The sequence below is a fragment of the Myotis myotis genome, unplaced genomic scaffold (genome assembly GCF_014108235.1).
Source record: "Myotis myotis isolate mMyoMyo1 unplaced genomic scaffold, mMyoMyo1.p scaffold_m19_p_16, whole genome shotgun sequence".
NCBI classification, from domain to species: domain Eukaryota; kingdom Metazoa; phylum Chordata; class Mammalia; order Chiroptera; family Vespertilionidae; genus Myotis; species Myotis myotis.
In genome coordinates, this window is record NW_023416320.1 from 32,525,210 (window position 1) to 32,545,007 (window position 19,798).

Here is a 19,798-nt window from a genome sequence, read left to right on the forward strand (position 1 = left end):
AAGGAGAAATAAGAATATTCAAAATAAATTATGAGTATAATTTTGCAAACACTTTATTATGAAAAATGAACTTAAAAAGTTTCTACCTGGTCTGCTTTTCATTCCCACATCCACATAACTTACTGAGTCTAGGTTTCAGTGCCAACATTCTAAATTAAAACCTTGAAACTGATTACCTCCATATTTAGCCCAGCTCTCGTACTCTTCCCTCATGGGGAATTTATTCACTTCCATGTATTATGTGTCCTTAGCTGTAGGTTTTCTTTTACAATGAGTATCTTTTTTAAATTTTTTTATTTTATTGATTTTTTACAGAGAGAGGAAGGGAGAGGGATAGAGAGCTAGAAACATCAATGAGAGACAAACATCGATCAGCTGCCTCCTGCACACTCCCCACTGGGGATGTGCCTGCAACCAAGGCACATGCCCTTGACTGGAATCAAACCCAGGACCCTTCAGTTCGCAGGCCGACGTCCTATCCACTGAGCCAAACCAGCTAGAGCTACAATGAGTATCTTATATCACAGTTTAGGCATTTAGTAAGTGTTTGGTTAAAATTACTAATAAATAGATACTCTAATAACTCTAAATTTAAAAATATTTTAAAAAATCGTTTAATCAATTATATAGATTATTCTGGCTGAACTTATGATCATTTTTATTAAGCTTTTTAGAGTTTTATATCACTTGATTCCTTGTCAATATGAATCACTGAGTAATTTTATTTTCAGCAAATAATATAGTGATTTTTGGTTATACTGTGTGTGTGTGTGTTTGTATCAACTTCATTGACTGGTAAAGTTTACTTAATTCATTGAAGAATTTTTTCATTGAAAACCATTGTTGGTGATTTTGAGCTTTTCCTCAAGAAGCTCTTATTTTTATCTTTAAATATAACAGTCAGTATTTCCACTGTTAATTTCTATAAAGATGGCACTGCTGTGGTGGTTCCAAAGATGCTCTTCATTTCTTTTACACTAATTCTGTGAATATTGTTGGAATATATTTTCAAATACAGTTATAATCTATGTATAGTTAATGAATATGTTCAACTAAATTAGTAAATAGTAACGTGTATTTCCAGTTTTGAATACAGTAAAATGTACTTTATATCAAGTGAATGAAGTCATTTTTGTTTTCTTTAAATAGTATGAATTGAGAGTTGTTTTTTTAAGTACAACCTTTACTGGAAGTAGTAATATTATGTCATAATTATTAATTTAAATACAACCTTTATTTGAAACTTAATAGTAACAATAAAGCATCTCAGTTTTTAATGATTGGCCTTTACAAAAAATAATTTAAAGTGAATTCCAGGCAGTATGATGTTTGCTTCCCATTTATATTGATGTACTTTCTTGAGTGAAAAAGCAGTGTTTTAGAATAGTCCCAAGAGACTAATGGCAAAAAAGGGGGGGGGGAGGGGTTTACATACTTTGCTCTGAGAAACTTAGAATATCTATAAAAATGAAGTGAATAATCAGCCTTCAAAATTTGACCCTTGCAAAGGGAATACTAGTTCTTCTGACTGGATATTAGCTTAATTTTTTTCACTTTGCTTATTCTACAAATTTTAAAGGTCTGTTCGAGGCTTTAAAAATCACACCTACATCAAATTGTGAAAATCTGTTGTCAGGCCTGTTTGGGGCATAAGAAACACATATTCAAAAAAAAAAATCCTTAAATATTTTATTTTTCACATTGTGTAATAACAAATTTGAGTTTTTAAAAATAGAATGTGCTACCTTGGTTTTTGGCAAATCACTGAATGATTAGTTAATATTCAAAATAAAAGTTGATGTAATTGCAGTAATTTTGGGGGGAAATTGCAGGAACTCAATTTGTAAATGAAAATTCTGATCAGGAAGGTGATGTTTATTGTGTAAAATTTGGAAAATCTAATAAAAAGAAAAGAGGCACCTGTTATCCTATCATTAAGAAACCGTAGAAAGAGCGGGGGGGTGGGGGGTGGGGGTAGAGGGTAACGTGGGGACAAGGACACATATGTAATATCTTAATCAACAAAAAATATATTAAAAAAAAAAAAAGAAACCGTAGAAAGGATTTGGTTTGGTTTCTTTTTAAAATGAGTGAGGAAAAACAAAAACAAATTTGGATCATGCTATATGTATAATCATGAATCTTTGCTTCTCAGAGTGTATTTCTCTAATTTTTTTCTTAATAAAATTTCGAAATTTAACTGCTGAACTGGATTCTGTAATATAGATAAGCTATAATTTCTCTATTATTGGCATAGTTTTCAGGCTTTTTAAATTCTTGGTTATACATGTTTGTATACATCAGTTGCTTAAAATAAATCTGACTATAAATGATGAATTTGTGTGGGCAAAATTTAGAAATCAATCTTTTGTAGAAAGTACAGTATTTTTAAGTGGTGGTAGAGGACCAGATTCTTTAAACAAAAATAATTATCTTCCACCCCTAGCTCTGTAACAAAAAACGTGGAATTTTATAAACATTTTAAAGTAAAAATACTCACTAGCAAATTTTTCTGTTGATAAAATTAGGTTTGAAACTTTAATTTTGCTTATTTGGAACAGGTGGATTTGTTTTCATTTACTTAAATTTATTTGATTTTCATCTTTCAGATCCACCCCCCTTCAGAGGAACTTTGCTCTTGATTATGATCTTTTGTTTTCCAGAGTAACAGCTATCCACCAATGTCAGATCCATACATGCCTAGTTACTATGCTCCATCCATTGGATTTCCATATTCTCTTGGGGAAGCAGCATGGTCCACAGCTGGAGACCAACCTATGCCATATCTGACAACTTATGGACAAATGAGTAATGGAGAACATCATTACATACCAGATGGTGTGTTTAGTCAACCTGGGGCATTAGGAAATACCCCTCCATTTCTTGGTCAGCATGGATTTAACTTTTTTCCTGGTAATGCTGATTTCTCTACGTGGGGGACAAGTGGATCTCAGGGACAATCAACGCAAAGTTCTGCTTATAGTAGCAGTTATGGCTATCCACCTAGTTCTCTTGGGAGAGCTATTACTGATGGACAGGCTGGATTTGGCAATGATACTTTGAGTAAGGTGCCTGGCATTAGCAGTATTGAGCAAGGCATGACGGGACTGAAAATTGGTGGTGACCTGACAGCTGCAGTGACAAAAACTGTAGGTACAGCCTTGAGCAGCAGTGGTATGACTAGCATTGCAACCAATAGTATGCCCCCAGTTAGCAGTGCAGCACCTAAACCAACCTCCTGGGCCGCCATTGCCAGAAAGCCTGCCAAACCTCAACCGAAACTTAAACCCAAGGGCAATGTAGGAATTGGAGGTTCTGCTGTGCCACCACCTCCTATAAAACACAACATGAATATTGGAACTTGGGATGAAAAGGGGTCCGTGGTAAAGGCACCACCAACCCAACCAGTTCTGCCTCCTCAAACTATAATTCAGCAGCCTCAGCCATTAATTCAACCACCACCATTGGTGCAAAGCCAACTGCCTCAACAGCAGCCTCAGCCACCACAACCACAGCAGCAACAAGGACCTCAGCCACAGGCTCAGCCTCACCAAGTGCAGCCCCAACAGCAACAACTGCAGAACCGTTGGGTAGCTCCTCGGAATAGGGGAGGTGGCTTCAACCAGAACAATGGAGTGGGTGGTGAAAACTTTGGTTTAGGTGTTGTTCCTGTCAGTGCTTCACCTTCTAGTGTAGAAGTGCATCCAGTGCTGGAAAAGCTAAAGGCCATAAACAACTATAATCCCAAAGACTTTGACTGGAACCTGAAAAATGGACGTGTGTTTATAATTAAAAGCTATTCTGAGGATGACATTCACCGTTCCATTAAGTACTCTATCTGGTGTAGTACTGAGCATGGTAATAAGCGTTTGGATGCAGCTTACCGTTCCCTGAATGGGAAAGGCCCACTCTATTTACTCTTCAGTGTGAATGGCAGTGGACATTTTTGTGGAGTGGCTGAAATGAAGTCTGTTGTGGACTATAATGCATATGCTGGTGTCTGGTCTCAGGATAAGTGGAAGGGCAAATTTGAAGTTAAGTGGATCTTTGTCAAAGATGTTCCCAATAACCAATTACGGCATATTCGCTTAGAAAATAATGACAACAAACCAGTTACCAATTCAAGGGACACTCAAGAGGTACCCCTAGAAAAAGCTAAGCAAGTGCTTAAAATAATTGCTACCTTCAAGCATACCACCTCAATCTTTGATGACTTTGCACATTATGAAAAGCGTCAAGAAGAGGAGGAAGCCATGCGTAGGGTAAGAATACAGTAATTTTTGTGTGTAGGGTCTTTTTATTGGGGTACTGTGCATGGATGGGTATTTAATGCCTTTTAATATTACATTTTGAGTTTAAGAACTTTACTCTGAAGGAAAACAATCACTTAGTTTAAGAAACAACTTTATAAAGATCCTTGAAGACCTGTGATGCCATATTTGAAACATTTCTCCTTTCCAAGGGTAATCCTTACTCTCTGAATTTGCTTTTTGCCTATTCTTCATACTCCTCAGGTAATAAAGGTTATTGAGTCATGTTTATCAAAGCTCAGTGAATTCTGCGTTTATAATTAATCAGGCTTGAGAACTAGCAAGGGACTCTAATCTTAAACATTATTTTTATGGGAATAACACGTCTGGAGTTTGAACCAAACAGTTTTTAAATAAATGTTTGAACATTATTTATTTTGTATTTATGAGAAATAAAATATTTTTCCCTAAAACTCCTGAAGCTTTTTTATAATTATGCAATTAGAGCACTTGTACAAAATGTAGACGAATTGGACTTTAGGAAGGTAGCTAAGAGTTGGGAAGACATGGGGCTTTAGATGTAGATTGCAGAATTTTATTTCTTCAGTTATTTACCTTTGTTAAGACTCTAAAGGAGATTTCTCAAGAAGTTACTCATTGTTCATGTTGCATCATATTGTCCAGGTTTGATCAGCGGGCACATAGCAAGATAGGCTGGGGAATGTTTTCTGTTTTAGACTACAAAAGAAAATTGGTGGGGGGGAGGGTGCTAATTTTAGGAGAAAAGGGATGGTTGGAGTAAGAAACTAACAGATTTTTCCATAGACAGTACATTTAAAGTTATTTTCAAATAAGGGATAAAGTTAGAAGCTTCTCCAATAAATTATGATGATTGCTATGGAAAGCTTGCATGTAGAAATTGAGATAAAACAGGAACTAAAGTTGATTCCTATCTGTGTGTAAACATAAGCATCTTGTGGTTACTTGATATTTGCAAAAGAGGGAACTATTTCAGTTAACATTTCTTACTGGTGAAGCGTGTGAAATGATCCTAGAGCAGTAGTTCCCATACATTTTAGGACACATACTTATCAATTAGGGTGCTTCTTGAAAATGCAGACTATTGAGACCACCCCAGGCAATCTGATATATTTGATAAGGGACCTGGTAGAGTATATTTTTAATCAAGCACCTCGATAATTTTGCTGCTAGTGATTCTTGAACTGAATTGTTAGAAACTTTGCTTCGGAATAGTACAAATGGCTATTTAATATTTAAGGCCCTGTTTAACCGTTTGTAACTGCCCTTACAAATAATGGATCAGGAGAAATGATTTGGGGTATGAAAGGCGGGATGCAAGTGAAGATTTTGTTTTAGGATGTGCTGATTTTAAGGTGCTTTTGAGAAATATAGTGAAATCTCTTTGATTAGACAGTTAGATGTGGGAGTCACAAATGGGGACTTTCTTGTTCTTAAACAGATAATTCCACGGAAGTGGGATGAGATTACTCCGGGAGAAAGATGCAAGGCAGGGAAATAGTTATCAACTGTTCTTTCTACTGCTAAGGAGAGGCCACCCTTTTCTGTCTTTACACAATTATTCTCTACCCAGTCTGAAATTTTAATTCTAGGGTGTTTTTTAATTATTATATAACTATCTCAGGAATTATGACCATTACATACTGTTTTGTAGTAATACATTCAACAGTTATTTGAACTTTAAAATTTTACATTTAAATTGTTTTATTGTTTATAGCCAGTTTTTTTATGTCTCACTCACCTTTGACATATTTGCTTTGGATTTTATTTAGCTTATTGTATTATTTTTTAGGAAGAGTAGCTGATAATATTTTTATTAAGCCCTTCTAAATGCAAGAAAATGCCTTTGACCATAATAGGTGAACAACAGTTTACCTGGATATAGAATATTTGAGTCACAGTCTTTTCTTTCAGGCTTCATTTTATAGCTTTATATTTCTATTACATATAAAAGATGTCTGAAGCCAGCCTAAATTTCCTTTCTTTGGAAATAACTATTTCTGTGTGCATAAAAGATTTTTTTTTTTATTCTTGCAATATGGACCTCTATGTAGAATGTGTCCAGTATGGGTCTCTTATTATAATTTTTCTTAATTCTTTGTCCAAAGGCCAGGTTTTCATTTTCTTTTTTCTAATAATGTCAAAGAATGTTGAATCTTTGAACATTCTTTCAGTGCCATTGGTTCTTACCATTTTTTTTCCCCCCTGCATTTGGAGAATTTCTCAAATTTGAATTTTCATGAAATTGATTTGATTTGTTTTGTGTTGATCTTGTGACTTGTGAGGTTCTGCATTCTTCAGTGACATGTTTGCTTATGTTATCACATCTAGCTCCCATTTATTTCAGTTGATTGATTGCTTACCTGAATTTTTTGATGCCTAGTTGATTTAATTTTTGGGGTCACAAAGATGACTGTTCATAGCCTATCTTTGCTTCCTGTAATAATTATTTTTAGGAACTTCTTCCTCTTCCATATCCTTTTTAACTTGTTTCTTTTATTAGATATACATACAGTAAAATTGTAAATTCCCCTTTGCTGCTGCTCTCTGGTTAAGCCCTCTCCTTTTTAACCCTAATTCACTGATCTGTTCTGTCTCTAGAAGCATTTTCCATAATGTCAGAAATTACAGAGTGTAATCTTTTAAGACTGGCTTCTTTCACTCAGCATGCTATCTTTGCAGTTTGTTGTTTTGTATACCAATTCTTTGTTCTTTTTAATTATTACTAAGTACTATTTCATTGTATGGATTTAACAGTTTATCCATCTGTTTTTTCTTTGAAGGACATCTGATTATTTCCAGTATTTGAAGAATGTAAATAAAACTTCTATAAATATTTGTATACAAATCCTTTAAAAACATTTTTAAATCATACAGTAAAATTCACCTTTTTGGTGTGGACAGTTCTAAAAATTTTAACACATTTGTAGATTTGTGTAACCACTACAATCAGGATACAGAATAATTTTATTATCTCTCCAAAACTATCTTGTACTATTCCTTTGTATTTATATTCTTCACCCACATCTAACCTCTGGCAGCCATTGTCTGGATTCATTATAGTTTTGCAAGTATCTTTTTTTGCAATATAGTTTGACTCTTTTTGGCTTTTTTTCCCTGATCATCCACGTCAGGTATTTGTCCCTAAATAGTATGCTTTTTGTTGTTGGTGGTCTCGGTGTTTCTTTGTTTTGTACTTTAATGCTTGGTGTTAGTTGCATATTTTCTTCCCATTGCAGATGTGGAAATGGGAAAGGCATGGTGAAGTTGACTTTACCAATTAAGCAATTCATCAGCCTGTGAAGAGTAAGAAGGTAGAGCCAGTACAGTGGATATGCAGGTGAAATTTTTGAAACCACCATGTCAGGAAAGTTTTTCCTGCATATTAACCGTTTAACACTTGGGGTATCATGTGTCCTTGCCCAGTTTTCTTCCTGGTGCTATTACCTCTTGTCGAGGCAGAATTTGTAGATTTTCTCTTAGCTGTACTTGTACTTGCACTTTGGCTCTCCAGCAAAACTGCTTTCAAAATATTCTTGATATCCTAGTGATGAAGGAAGGTTGTATATATATTCTAGGTCCTTCTGTGCTCTATCCAAAACGACAAATTAGTAGTGTTTTGGTAGGATTCTCTTTACTTGTTACACTTTTTAAATTTTTAAATAAAAGTAGTTGCAAGTCATTAGTTAAACTTCTCCTTTAATGTGACCCCCTCTTTCTTGTATTTAGCTGAAATTCCTCAAAGCGTATGGTAATGTGAAGATTACATTTTCCCACGTGCATGTCCTTCAGACCACCGGTAAAGAAGGATTTCTTAAGACACAAAACACTAATTATAAAAGAAAAACTGATGAAATTTGACTATATTAAAATCTGCTCATGAAAAGATGATTTAAAGAAAGTAAAAAGACATGTTAGGAGCTGGGAGTAATTTGAACATAACTGACCAAAGATTAGTATCAAGAATAAAAAATATCTATGAGTCAATTTAAGAAAAAGATAAATAATCTAGTAGAAAAGTGGGCAAAAGATGTATGGATAGTCCTTTCATGGGAGGAAACAATAATGGTTAATAAGTACATAAAAAGATATTCAGTCTTAATAATAATTAGGGAAATGATAATGAGAAAATATTTTATATCCATTTATTTGGCAAAATTAAGAAACTTAATAGTATCAAGTATTGGAAGACTGCAGATCAACAAAATCTCATAAAATTGCAGATGAGAACCTTAAATTGATAAAGCCATGTGGAGAAGCAGTTTTGTAAGGTATATATTGCATATACCTTATAGTTCAGCAGTTTTCCTTCAGGATAGATACATAAGAGAAACTTCCCACATACCCCAGAAGACATACAACAATGTTCTTAGTGGAAACAAGTGATAATAGTAAAAACAAAACAAAAAAACCAAGGACTAACCCAAATGTCCATCAGCAGGAATATGGCCAAAACACATTGGTGCAACAGTAATATGGTGGAATGATTGAACTATATATATATCTATCTATCTACTTGCAACAATATGAGGGACTCTCTTTTTTTCTTCATCTTTTTATTTAAAAATAATTTGTAATTGATTTGGAAATATAAGAATAGTATGTAGAACATTGAGATTGACCTGCTAACATTCTTTCCTGTTTGCTTTGTTGTTGTTTTTAACAATTTCAGAGTAATTTCCATATATCGTGTTTCTTTCCCCAAAAAAGTATAGTGTATATTTCCTAAGAATAAGGATATTCTCTAATATAATTGCAGTATTCTGTTAGTTGATCCATAGTATTTTTTAAGCCTTTTTTTTTTTTTTCTTTAGTGTAAGATCAGGCAAAGGTCTTTTAGCCAAAACAGTTTTGACAAAGAACGATTTTGGAAGGCTTATATTAATCTGACTTCAGATCTTTGCCTTCCCCAAATTCGTGATTATTTTTTCTTTGCTTTTTCATAGAAGTTTTGTGCTTTAAAATTACACATATATGTCTATAGTGACTGTAGCTTTCTCACATTTCTCTTCTTATTGTGCTTACGTTTTTCTTTAAATTCTTGAGTCTACTTGTGATAGACAAGGACTTCCAAAAGCTAATTCTATTTTGTCATTGCTGGATCTTTTTTATGGTTTCTAAAAATTTTTATTCTGGTTATTTTGGCAATGGAGGAATTCCCCAGCTTGCCTTGCCAGGAAAGCACCCTATGGAGGAGCCGACCAGACATCCTGTCTTGTTATAGAAAACTTGCAAGTCAGGCTATTTTAGAATGAGGGGTATTGGTGAAACTTAAAACAACAGGAGAACTCCATACCAGTTATTGTAGTATTTGTATAGTTCTTCATTCTTAAATTTGAACACAGAACTTTGTTATGTTTGATAAAAGAAGATATCAAGCTTGTTGAAAGAACAACCAGAACAAACCCATTAAGAGAAATATTTAATACAGGGAGCAAAAGGTAATTTAAAATATAAACAACATTTGATTGGTTGTTAGGGAGGAGTTATGTATAAAAAGAAAAGAAAGCCAGAAAATGTTACTGGAATAAGAAATGTGATTCTCATAATAAAAAAGCAGTGAGCAAGCAGATTAATAAAATGTTCATGTATTAGGTCCAGTTGATGATCTGGAATTTTCAATCAAAGAAATTTCCAAATGTGGAGCAATAGAGGTGAAAATATAAAGTGTGAACGATGTGGTGGAAAAAGGGGTTCACTATCTCTCAGTGTTTAAAAGAGTACAGGAAAAAACAATGGGAAGAATGATTAAAGAAAAGTATCCATACTCAAAGATATGTGTTTTCAGAAGTATGGACTCACTGAGTGACCAACAGGATAATTTAAAAGAAAAAGAAAAAAAAAAAAAAAGACCGGATAAAGATATTTTAAAAGCTTTCCAAGCAAGAACAAATTACTAAGAAAGGAGATTATCATGGGAATTCTAATCTACAGCTCTGGATTCTCACATGCAAAATCTATTTGGGAGTAGAGAGGAATGGGGTTTATTGTTTTTAAAGATGAGTGTTGAATTCTGTCAGTGAGGGGGAGTGCAAAGTAAAGATTTCAGGTATAAAAGAGCTTAGCCAAATTCTCTTTATGAGAAAGTTACTTGAAGAGCTATTTCAGCAGAGTGAAAAAAGAATTCAAGAAAGATAATAAGACCTGGTAGCTGGTTATACTAGAACAACACCTTTCTCTCAAAAGCGACCCTGTAGGCATTCTGAATAAGACTGGTCTTCATTGTATATAATGTGTATCAGGGCTGTATGCATTTCTCCACTTTCTGTTAAATGGCATGATGGTCTTCGAAGCCCGACAAATGAAATGAGCCCTCACTTGGAAGCCACTGACCTTGGAGATGGGTGTGAAGGAAATTAAAAAAAAAATCTAGCTAATGTTTGTTCTCATTGGACCATAAGCTGGCTCCATGAGAGCAAAACTTCTTTGTTCTCTGCTCAGGCCCTAGCACCTAATAGTTGGCACATAGTGTTTAATAAACATTTGTTAAATGAGCAAATGCTTAAAAAAATTTTTTTTGAAAGTTTGAATGTCATGGAATTTTTTTTTTTATTGGTTTAATTATTGTACTTTATTTGGGAACTAAGTACTTAATCATTCAAGTTATATAATGTTGCCTATTGGTTTTTCCATTTGTAGAAATGTATAATCTCTATATATAAAAAGCCAGTGACCGGAATGCCGGATGACTGGTTGCTATGATGCCCACTGTGGCCAGCAAACCAGCCCAATTGTGGGGGGTGGGGCCCATGATCGCCCCCCCACCCCCTATGGGCCCCCACCACCCTGATCGGTTTGCAGCCCCTCCCTCTGCCCAGCCCCACCCCAGATTGGCCACCCCACCCTGATCAGGGGCAGGGCCGGCCAACCGCCTGTGGTCCCTCCCCCTGGATGGCCCCGCCCCTGATCAGCCCCCTTACATCAATTGGGGGCGGGGCTGGCCAGCCAACCACCCATGGCCCCTCCCCCACCCGCTGGCCCTTGATCAGCCCTGCCTACCCCATTCGGGTTCAGGGCTGGCCCACCGCTGCCAGCCTCAACCCGGTCAGCCCCCACCACCCTGATTGGCCTGCTGCCCCTCCCCACAGCCAGCTCCGCCCCCAATCGGTCCCCTTCCCCCTCACACACACACCAATCGAGGGTGGGGCTGGCTGGCCAACCTCCCATGGCCCATTCCTCCCCTGGCCACTGATCCCCAATCGCCCCCTCCCCCACCCCATTTGGGGGTGGGGCCAGCTGGCCCAACACACACCCTCCCCACGGCCAGCCCCACCCCCAGTCGGGGGCGGGGCCCACCGGCCAATCGCCACGGCTCCTCCCCACAGCCAGCTCAGCCCTGATAGGCCCCTATCAGGGCAAGCCAGCCAGCCAGTCAGCCGGCTAGCTTCCCACTGTCTCCTCTTCCCAGCAGGACTGGCCCTGATCCGCGCAGATGGGGGCCGGGCTGGCCGGACCCCACCCATGCACAAATTTGTGCACTGGGCCTCTAGTAATATTAATAGAGCTGACTTTCCTACATTTATATAATGTATGTGAGGCCCCTACAGGTAGTGTGGAGCCAGCCTGTCCCTGTACTTTGTAAATATTTTCAAGTTGTAATGATATAAAGCATAGATAAGTTGTTTTTCCCCATCCATTCAGTTCTAGAGAAATCCTTTGTGCCAGAAAGGGTCAATGGAACCAAAAACAAATTTCCAAAGTCAGAATATTGAAGTCTCAGTTCTACACCTTCTCCATGTTAGAAATCCCCCCCCTTTTTTTTTAAATGAATAACACAAAGTTCCTTAATATGACCACTGCTCCAACATGCAATACTCAAAACCACATTGCCATGGCAATCCCTTGTGTTCTTTTAGCTTTCCATTTTGATTTCCTATTAATTCTCAGGCAAGCTTTCACTCCCTCATGATGGTCTCTGTTTGGTGATGTATGCTTTAGCTGACTCCTCAATATTGCACATCAGTCCAGTTCATATCCCTGTTCGTGGAGCAGCTTTGGCAGCTTCACTGTTTTATTTCTGACCCGGTCAGAAGAAAGCAGAGGCAAGGCTTATGGGACTGTGTTTATAGTGTCTACAGTAGTGTATAGTAATGTGGTAGGCCTTCACATTCAGTCACCACTCCCAGAGCAATTTTCTGTCCTGCATGCTCCTGCCCTATACCATTTTTTATCTTTTATACCATATATTTACTGTATTTTTTTGTTTAGTTATGTTTAGATAAATGCATACCATCTAATCTAATAAAAAAGAAACATGCAAATTGACTGCACCTCCACTATGCCCAAGTCGCTCACCAGCCAATCAGAGCGACTATATGCAAATTAACCCAACCAAGATGGCGGCCGGCAGCCACGGAGCTGGAGCAAGCAGGAGGCTTAGTTACCCTAGCGATGGAGGAAGCCACGCTTCCCGCCTGCCGTGGCCTCCGCTCAAGGCAACAAAGTTTCAATTATAAAAAATAAATAAATCCCAGATACCTGCTTCCAGCCAGCCCCCACTGGGAGCTTGGGTGGCTGGGGGCCGTGGCCATCCTGCAAACAGCTATCAACCCCTCACCTAGGAAGGCCACACCATCATTGGGTGAGGGTCCCCACTGGGGGGCTTGGCCAGCTTGCAAACAGCCATCGACCCTCACCCAGACTGGCCAGGCACCCCAGCAGGACCTCCTCCACCCTGAAGGGGGTGTGGCCAGCCTGAAAACGGCCCTCAGCCCCTCACCCAAGCTGGCCAGGCACCCCATTGGGGACCTCCACACTGAAGGGGCTGTGGCCTCCTGCACACAGCCATCAGCCCCTCACCCAGGCTGACCAGGCACCCCAGCGGAGCCCCCCCCCAACCTTGAAGGGTCTGTGGCCAGCCTGCAAACAGGCATCAGCCCCTCCAGCGGGGACCCCCAACCTGAAGGGGCTGTGGCCAGCCTGAAAACAGCCCTCAGCCCCTCACCCAGGCTGGCCAGGCACCCCAGCGGGACCCCCACCCTGATCCGGGACACCCTTCAGGGCAAACCAGCCGGCCCACACCCATGCACCAGGCCTCTATCCTCCTATATAACAAAAGGGTAATATGCAAATTGACCCTAACAGCAGAACAACTGGGAATGACTGGTTACTATGACACACACTGACCACCAAGGGGCAGACACTCTATGCGGGAGCTGCCCCTGGGTGGTCACTGTGCTCCCACAGGGGGAGCTCTGCTTAGCCACAAGCCAGGCTGATGGCTGCCAGTACAGCAGTGGTGGTGGGAACCTCTCCCACCTCCTCAGCAGTGCTGAGGATGTCCGACTGCAGCTTAGGCCTGCTCCCCGCTGGCAAGTGGGCATCCCCTGAGGGCTCCTGGGCTGCCAGAGGGATGCCTGACTGCCAGCTTAGGCCCAATCCTCTGGGGAGCAGGCCTAAGCCAGCAGGTGGTCAACCCCCGAGGGGTCCCAGACTGCAAGAGGGCACAGGCTAGGCTGAGGGACCCCCCCCCCCCCCCAGTGCACAAATTTTTGTGCACCGGGCCTCTAGTTGTGTGATAATTGCCTGCAGTATTTAGTACAGTAACATTCTGGACGGGTTTGTAGTGTAGGAACAGTAGTAGGCTGCACCACATAGCCTATGTGTGTAGTAGGCTATACCATTTAGGTTTGTGTTAATGCACTCACAATGACAAAATCATCTAATGGCACATTTCTCAAAAAAACATTTCCATCATTAAGTGATGTGTGATTATATATTACACTCTTAATTTCTGAGTGAAACGGACTTTGTCTCTTGGCAGAAAACTTGAAAGGTGTTTTAACTCTAGTATCTTACACATTTGATTATCGATATTGATGGTGCTCTCTTTTGCATGTGAAATAACATTACAGAGTGTAATAACAGAACTAGGCTATAAAAGGCTGTTTGTGGGCAATTTCACTACTGAACGATAATCTGGAATGTAATCATTTTATCATGTTTACTGTAAAGCAGTGGTTTCCAACCTTTTTTTGCCACGCCCCACCTAAGCATCTCTAAAATCCAGATGTCCTCCTCTCCCCCCGTGACATATAATTCTTATTATTCAAAAAGTGAACTCCTTTTCACGTAGGGAAACCTAAAAGGCCACTAACTTGGTCTAAATAAGCTTCCAAAGAACATGGCATCCATGAAAGAGAAACATAAAAAAACAAAGGACAGTTGAAGTACTGAGGAAATCATTAAGAAATTGTTAAAAAAATAATATGAAGTGATATGAAAAAATAGTAAATAAAGTTTTAAAACATAATAGAGAACTGATATGCATAAATATGTCACAATATATCTATAACAATAAAAGCATAATATGCTAATTAGACTGACATCCTCCTGGACGTCCTTCCTTCCATCCTTTCTTCTGGACAAAGCTGCAGTGGGCGTGGGTGTGGGCGTGGGCGTGGGCTGAGGCAGAGGCCCCCGGCCGCGGCAGTGGTGGGCGGGGGTTGGGGGCTGGGGCCAAGGCCCTTGCACAAATTTCGTGCATCAGGCCTCTAGTATTTATATAATGTATATGAGGCCCCTAGAACCATAAGAAATGCAAAAAATTCACTGTTAATAACTCTTTCTCAAATTGCCCCCCTTAAAAATCAAATTGCCCCCCGGGGGACGTGTGCCCCACATTGAGAACCACTGCTGTAAAGAGTCCAAAATCTGACTTTAAAATAGAATTGCATATGGATCCTTTGCTTTGGCTCTAAGTGCCTTTTTCACCGTGTCCCAGTTTAATTTTTTCCCCTGAGAATTCCAGCACACGTACAGTCAACCTTTATTGCCATATGTTTATATCATATATGTGTGTGTATATATATATATAGATTTTTTAAATCATTTCCTTATTCATTCAGCAGATAAATACAAAAGGTTACCAGTAAGCCACTATAGCCCAGTGTTTTTTCTTTCTTTCTTTTTTTTTTTTTTTTTAAGCTCAGGCTGCCTGGAAAGGCAAATACAATTTCTCTGTTTTATAATTTTCAGTGTTGAGGGCCATTGTGTCTCATGCTGAATTTATTACTAAGTATTTTATGATTTTATTGTTATTGTACTTGCCTTTTCAGTTTTACTTCCCAGTTTGTTTATAGAAATGTCCTTTATCCTGTGACTTCACTCAGTTCACCTATTAGTTCTAGTAGTCCTATAGAACATCCTTAAGATTTTCTGCCCAACAATCATGTCACCTGCGAATGGAGAGCATTTTACTTCTTTTTGATCTTTGTACTTTTTGCTTTTTTCTTGCAATATTATTTTTAAGATAGTATTACTTAAATATGAAATGAAGTGAAAACTCAAACTAAAATAAGACTACACATAAAAATAATAATTTAGTGTGTTGGGTGATACTATTTTGTGGAAACTAAATCACAACTCAAAACATGAATTAGTCCTAAGTCTTAGTTAGAACCACATTCTTACTCTCATTTGGGCCATTCTGGACCATTACTGTTCACCATTTTTTACCACTTGAACTTTTCTAACTCTCTCATTTTGTAGTACTCTTTGAGGTTATTTGATCTTTGGTTGATACTGTATATTAGACTGAATCTGTTTTCTCAAACCTGAAATACTACTTTATTTTATAAATGCACACTTGGGCACTAGAGTCTCTTAAAGCAGTTCTTTATTATTGTGTGCTCATGCGGAGGATCAAGAATGTGACAATCTCAATTAAATGGAAGCATAAGTTTAAAGTTTGAAGAGTTGACTTCCAAAAACAGAACCTCCAAAGCATAGTCTTTGATTGTCCTTTCCCTTGATGAATTTTTATTTTGAATTTTACAGTGCAGAATTGGTCTGTTTGCTTTACATTTTTTGTCTTTTGCTCTCTTAATGCTAAAGGACCCATCATGTTGTTGGGACAATGCATGTCAAGCTTGTCTCAGTATTATAGCACTTTAATGGCTCTGGACAAATGTACAGGCTTTTGAACAGCTGGGAGTTTTATCCATCTGTTACTGTCCTTGTTCTGCTCTGTAGCATGAATTTTTCCACTCCTGTCAGCCAACCTATGCAGATTTCATTTCTGGTAAGGCATCCTGAAGAATTGAATTTATTATATATTTTAAGTCCAATCATTTGTTCATCTATAAACTCTGTCTTTTCTTGAAATATGCACACCTTTTTCTTTTAAATTTTAATATGATAATGTGGGAGTTGTATTTTTCTAACTTTTTATTAATTGTTTTTAAAAACTTTATTAAATTATTTTGTTGCAAAAATAATGTAGCGAGTTTTTGTATGTTCTTTATTTAGTTTTAGATTATATTACATAATCATAGTACATTTATCCAAACTAAGAAATTAACATTGGTACCACAATGCTAAACTACAGACTTAATTTTAAAAATTTTTTAAATTATAGTTGACATACATTTGTATAACTTACGTAAATGTTCAAGAAGCTTTGCATTTGTCATGTCTCCTTCATCTCCTTCATGCTATGACAGGTTCTCTTGTCTTCCCTTATTAGACTGAGGTTATAGGATTTGGGGAAGAATACCACATAAGCGGTGTGTCCTTATCTGGTCATATATAACTTATTGCTAGTGATAGTAACTTTGATTACTTGGTTCAGGTTGTGTCTGCTAGGATTCTCCTAAGTAAATGGCTTTTTTCTCCATTGCATACTCTATTCTTTGAATCAAGTCATTATGTCCAGCTCACACTCTAAAGGAGGAAAATTAAGCCCCACCTCATGCATCAAAGAATTCGTGTGATTTTTTTTTGTTTTTATTTAGCTTTTCCATTTGTTCTTTTTCCTACTTCTAGAATATTCATTTTGTCTTGGATCTAGTCTTTAGTTATTTTTTCTTTGTGATTTCCTCCTTTTTATTCCTGCTCTGTAATCTGAGATAATTCTTGCACTCTGTATTCTACTTCCCAAATGAGTCAGTGACCATTTCCCCATTTAATTCATCTACTGAAATGTTTAATATGAAAATCAGATTTCTAATAAGCCAGGGTGTTTGTTTTTTGTGGCATTTGAAATTTTGCCTGCTTGCAAGCTTTTTGTACACCTCCCCCAACCTCCTTGGTGTTCACTGCCTCTTTCAGCAGTTCTATTTTATTGTATTTGTGTTCTGAATACTTATTCTCATTTTCTTTCTGGGTAGTTTGGCTTCTTAGAAACAGTTACTTTTCCATGGTGGTTCATTTGTGCTCAGGTCTGGTTAATGAAAACAGAAATTGCTAATGGTGATAAACCTATCTCTGATTAAAGGAAATAAATTATTTACCTGTAATGTTAAAGGCAAGCTGTTGGCCCCTCTGAGGGCACTGAAGAAAATTTTGTTTTCTGGCTCTTCTCTTGTTTGCTCATCTGTTAATAAGCTGTCAAAAAACATGGATTGGCAAGTAAACTTTCTTCTGGAGTTGACCTCCACAGGCCAATTTCTGGATCTCAGATCATGTGTTGTCTCCAGTGCCTTTGCTCAGGTTTTTTTTTTTTTCTTTTTTCTTTAAATATATTTTTATTGATTTTTTTTTACAGAGAGTAAAGGAGAGGGATAGAGAGTTAGAAACATCGATGAGAGAGAAACATCCACCAGCTGCCTCCTGCACACCTCCTACTGGGGATGTGCCCGCAACCAAGGTACATGCCCTTGACCGGAATCGAACCTGGGACCTTTCAGTCCTCAGGCCGATGCTCTATCCACTGAGCCAAACTGGTTTGGCTTTGCTCAGTTTTGAATGAAGAAGAAGCCCTGTGCCCGGGACTCAAAAGCAGTCAAATCTCAATCTGCCTGGTTGAGGCCTAGCTCTGTTAGTGAAAAATGATCCCTCCACAAATTGTTTTTTGAGTTGTCAATCATTATTAAAGGTACAAATTGAGTTCTATGAATCACTTTGGAAAGTTTGTATGCTAACTGTTGTACGTGTTTGAAGTGCCATCTTCTGAACCATCTCTAGAGGCTTAGTCCTTCTCCAGGTGTACTGGACCATGGCTTTTTTTGTGTAGTTCAGGTTCCCTTTCTCCCATTGTTACCTCCCAACTCCACCAGTAGGAGTAATTATGAAGTTGGCTGTGTAATATGAACCTTAAAGCATAGGTATTGAGACTTCAGGAGGACTTGAGTTTTATTGATGGACATTTACCATACTTAGGACTATCAAATTTGTATGTACATCCTGGACCTTTTCTCTTACCTTCAGACTCATGTGTCCATTTGCCTACTTGATATCTTCACTTAGTTGTCTTATAAGCCATCTTAAATGTAATAGAACTAATTCTTTGCCTGCCCTAAACCTCCTCCATCATATACAGGACACTACTGTTCTTCCAGTTGTTTAGGCCAAGACTACTGGACTCATTCTTGATACTTCTCTTTCTCACCCCATTTCTAATCAGTCTTTCAGTAAGTTTTGTTGTCCCTGATTTAAAAATGTATTCCAAATCCAAGCACTTTTCACTAACTGCATCTTTTACCCTGGTCTAAGTGCTAATTATTTTGCTAGCCTTCTTACTGGCCTTCCTGCTGCCACCTTTACTCTTCTTCACTCTAATCAGCAAAATAGCCCTTAAGAGCTCCTTGGTGACAAGTGAGACTGGACTGTTAGTTTTCTCATGCTCTTCATGACAATGTTAGTATCAAAGTATTTTTAATGTCAAAATACATCAGAAAATAGGCCTTTTCTGGTTTCTGGAACAGTTGGTGTAAGTTTAGAATTAATTTTCAAGTCTGGGACAATCAGATAGATGCATCTGTAAAACCGTATGAGCCTGGTGGCTTTTTTGGGTGGTAGATTTTTGTTGATTAAACTTTTTTTTTTTTTTTTTCTTAAATATATTTTATTGATTTTTTTACAGAGAAGAAGGGAGAGGGATAGAAAGTCAGAAACATCGATGAGAGAGATCGATCAGCTGCCTCCTGCACGCCCCACAGTGGGGACGTGCCTGCAACCAAGGTACATGCCCTTGACCGGAATCGAACCCGGGACCCTTGAATCCGCAGGCCGATGCTCTATCCACTGAGCCAAACCGGTTCGGCTGATTAAACTTCTTTAGTTATAAGTCTCTTCAGGTTTTCTATTCTTGAGTTTATTGTGGTAAATTGTATTTTTAGGAGCTTGTCCATTCTTTAGCTTTTCCTGTAAACTGGCATATTGACATTAATGGTATTTTTATCTGTATCTGTCTTCATTATATTATTTATGTTTAATTTTTTAAATATCATTCTTTTCAGAGATTTTTTTTCCTATTGTTGGATTTCTTCCTCCCCCTACCCAGCTTTAAATTGTAGTTCTATGGTTCTCCTTTATTTTTGCTTTGGTTTCATTTTTTCTGCTGCAATCTTATTTTATTTCTTCTACTTTCGGGGACTTACTGTTACACATTTTTAACATATTGGAATTTCCAAATGTGGGTAAGTTGTGGGTTTTTTTTGGTTGGGATTATCTGTTTTGCTTCTAAAATTTATGTCAGAAAATGCGAGCTGCATGATACTGACTCTTCGGCATGTTGTTACTTTTTGTCTTTGTTCAATGTGTGCTCTGTCATTATTTGGCTGTTTTCT

At 38.0% G+C, this 19,798-nt stretch overlaps 1 protein-coding gene across 17 annotated transcripts in view; it reads left to right on the top strand.

Moving 5' to 3' along the window:
* Nucleotides 1-19,798, top strand: part of YTHDF3 (YTH N6-methyladenosine RNA binding protein 3) — a 55,226-nt gene that overhangs the window by 14,902 nt on the left and 20,526 nt on the right. For 14 of the 17 annotated variants that reach the window (XM_036338357.1, XM_036338363.1, XM_036338372.1 and 11 more), the window contains one exon: nucleotides 2,664-4,262. In XM_036338357.1, the coding sequence (XP_036194250.1) occupies nucleotides 2,664-4,262 (1,599 nt within the window). Of the gene's footprint in view, nucleotides 1-2,609; nucleotides 4,263-7,528; nucleotides 7,630-19,798 lie in introns of all 17 variants that reach the window. The other 3 variants (XM_036338370.1, XM_036338371.1, XR_004972493.1) reach the window with 2 other exon arrangements.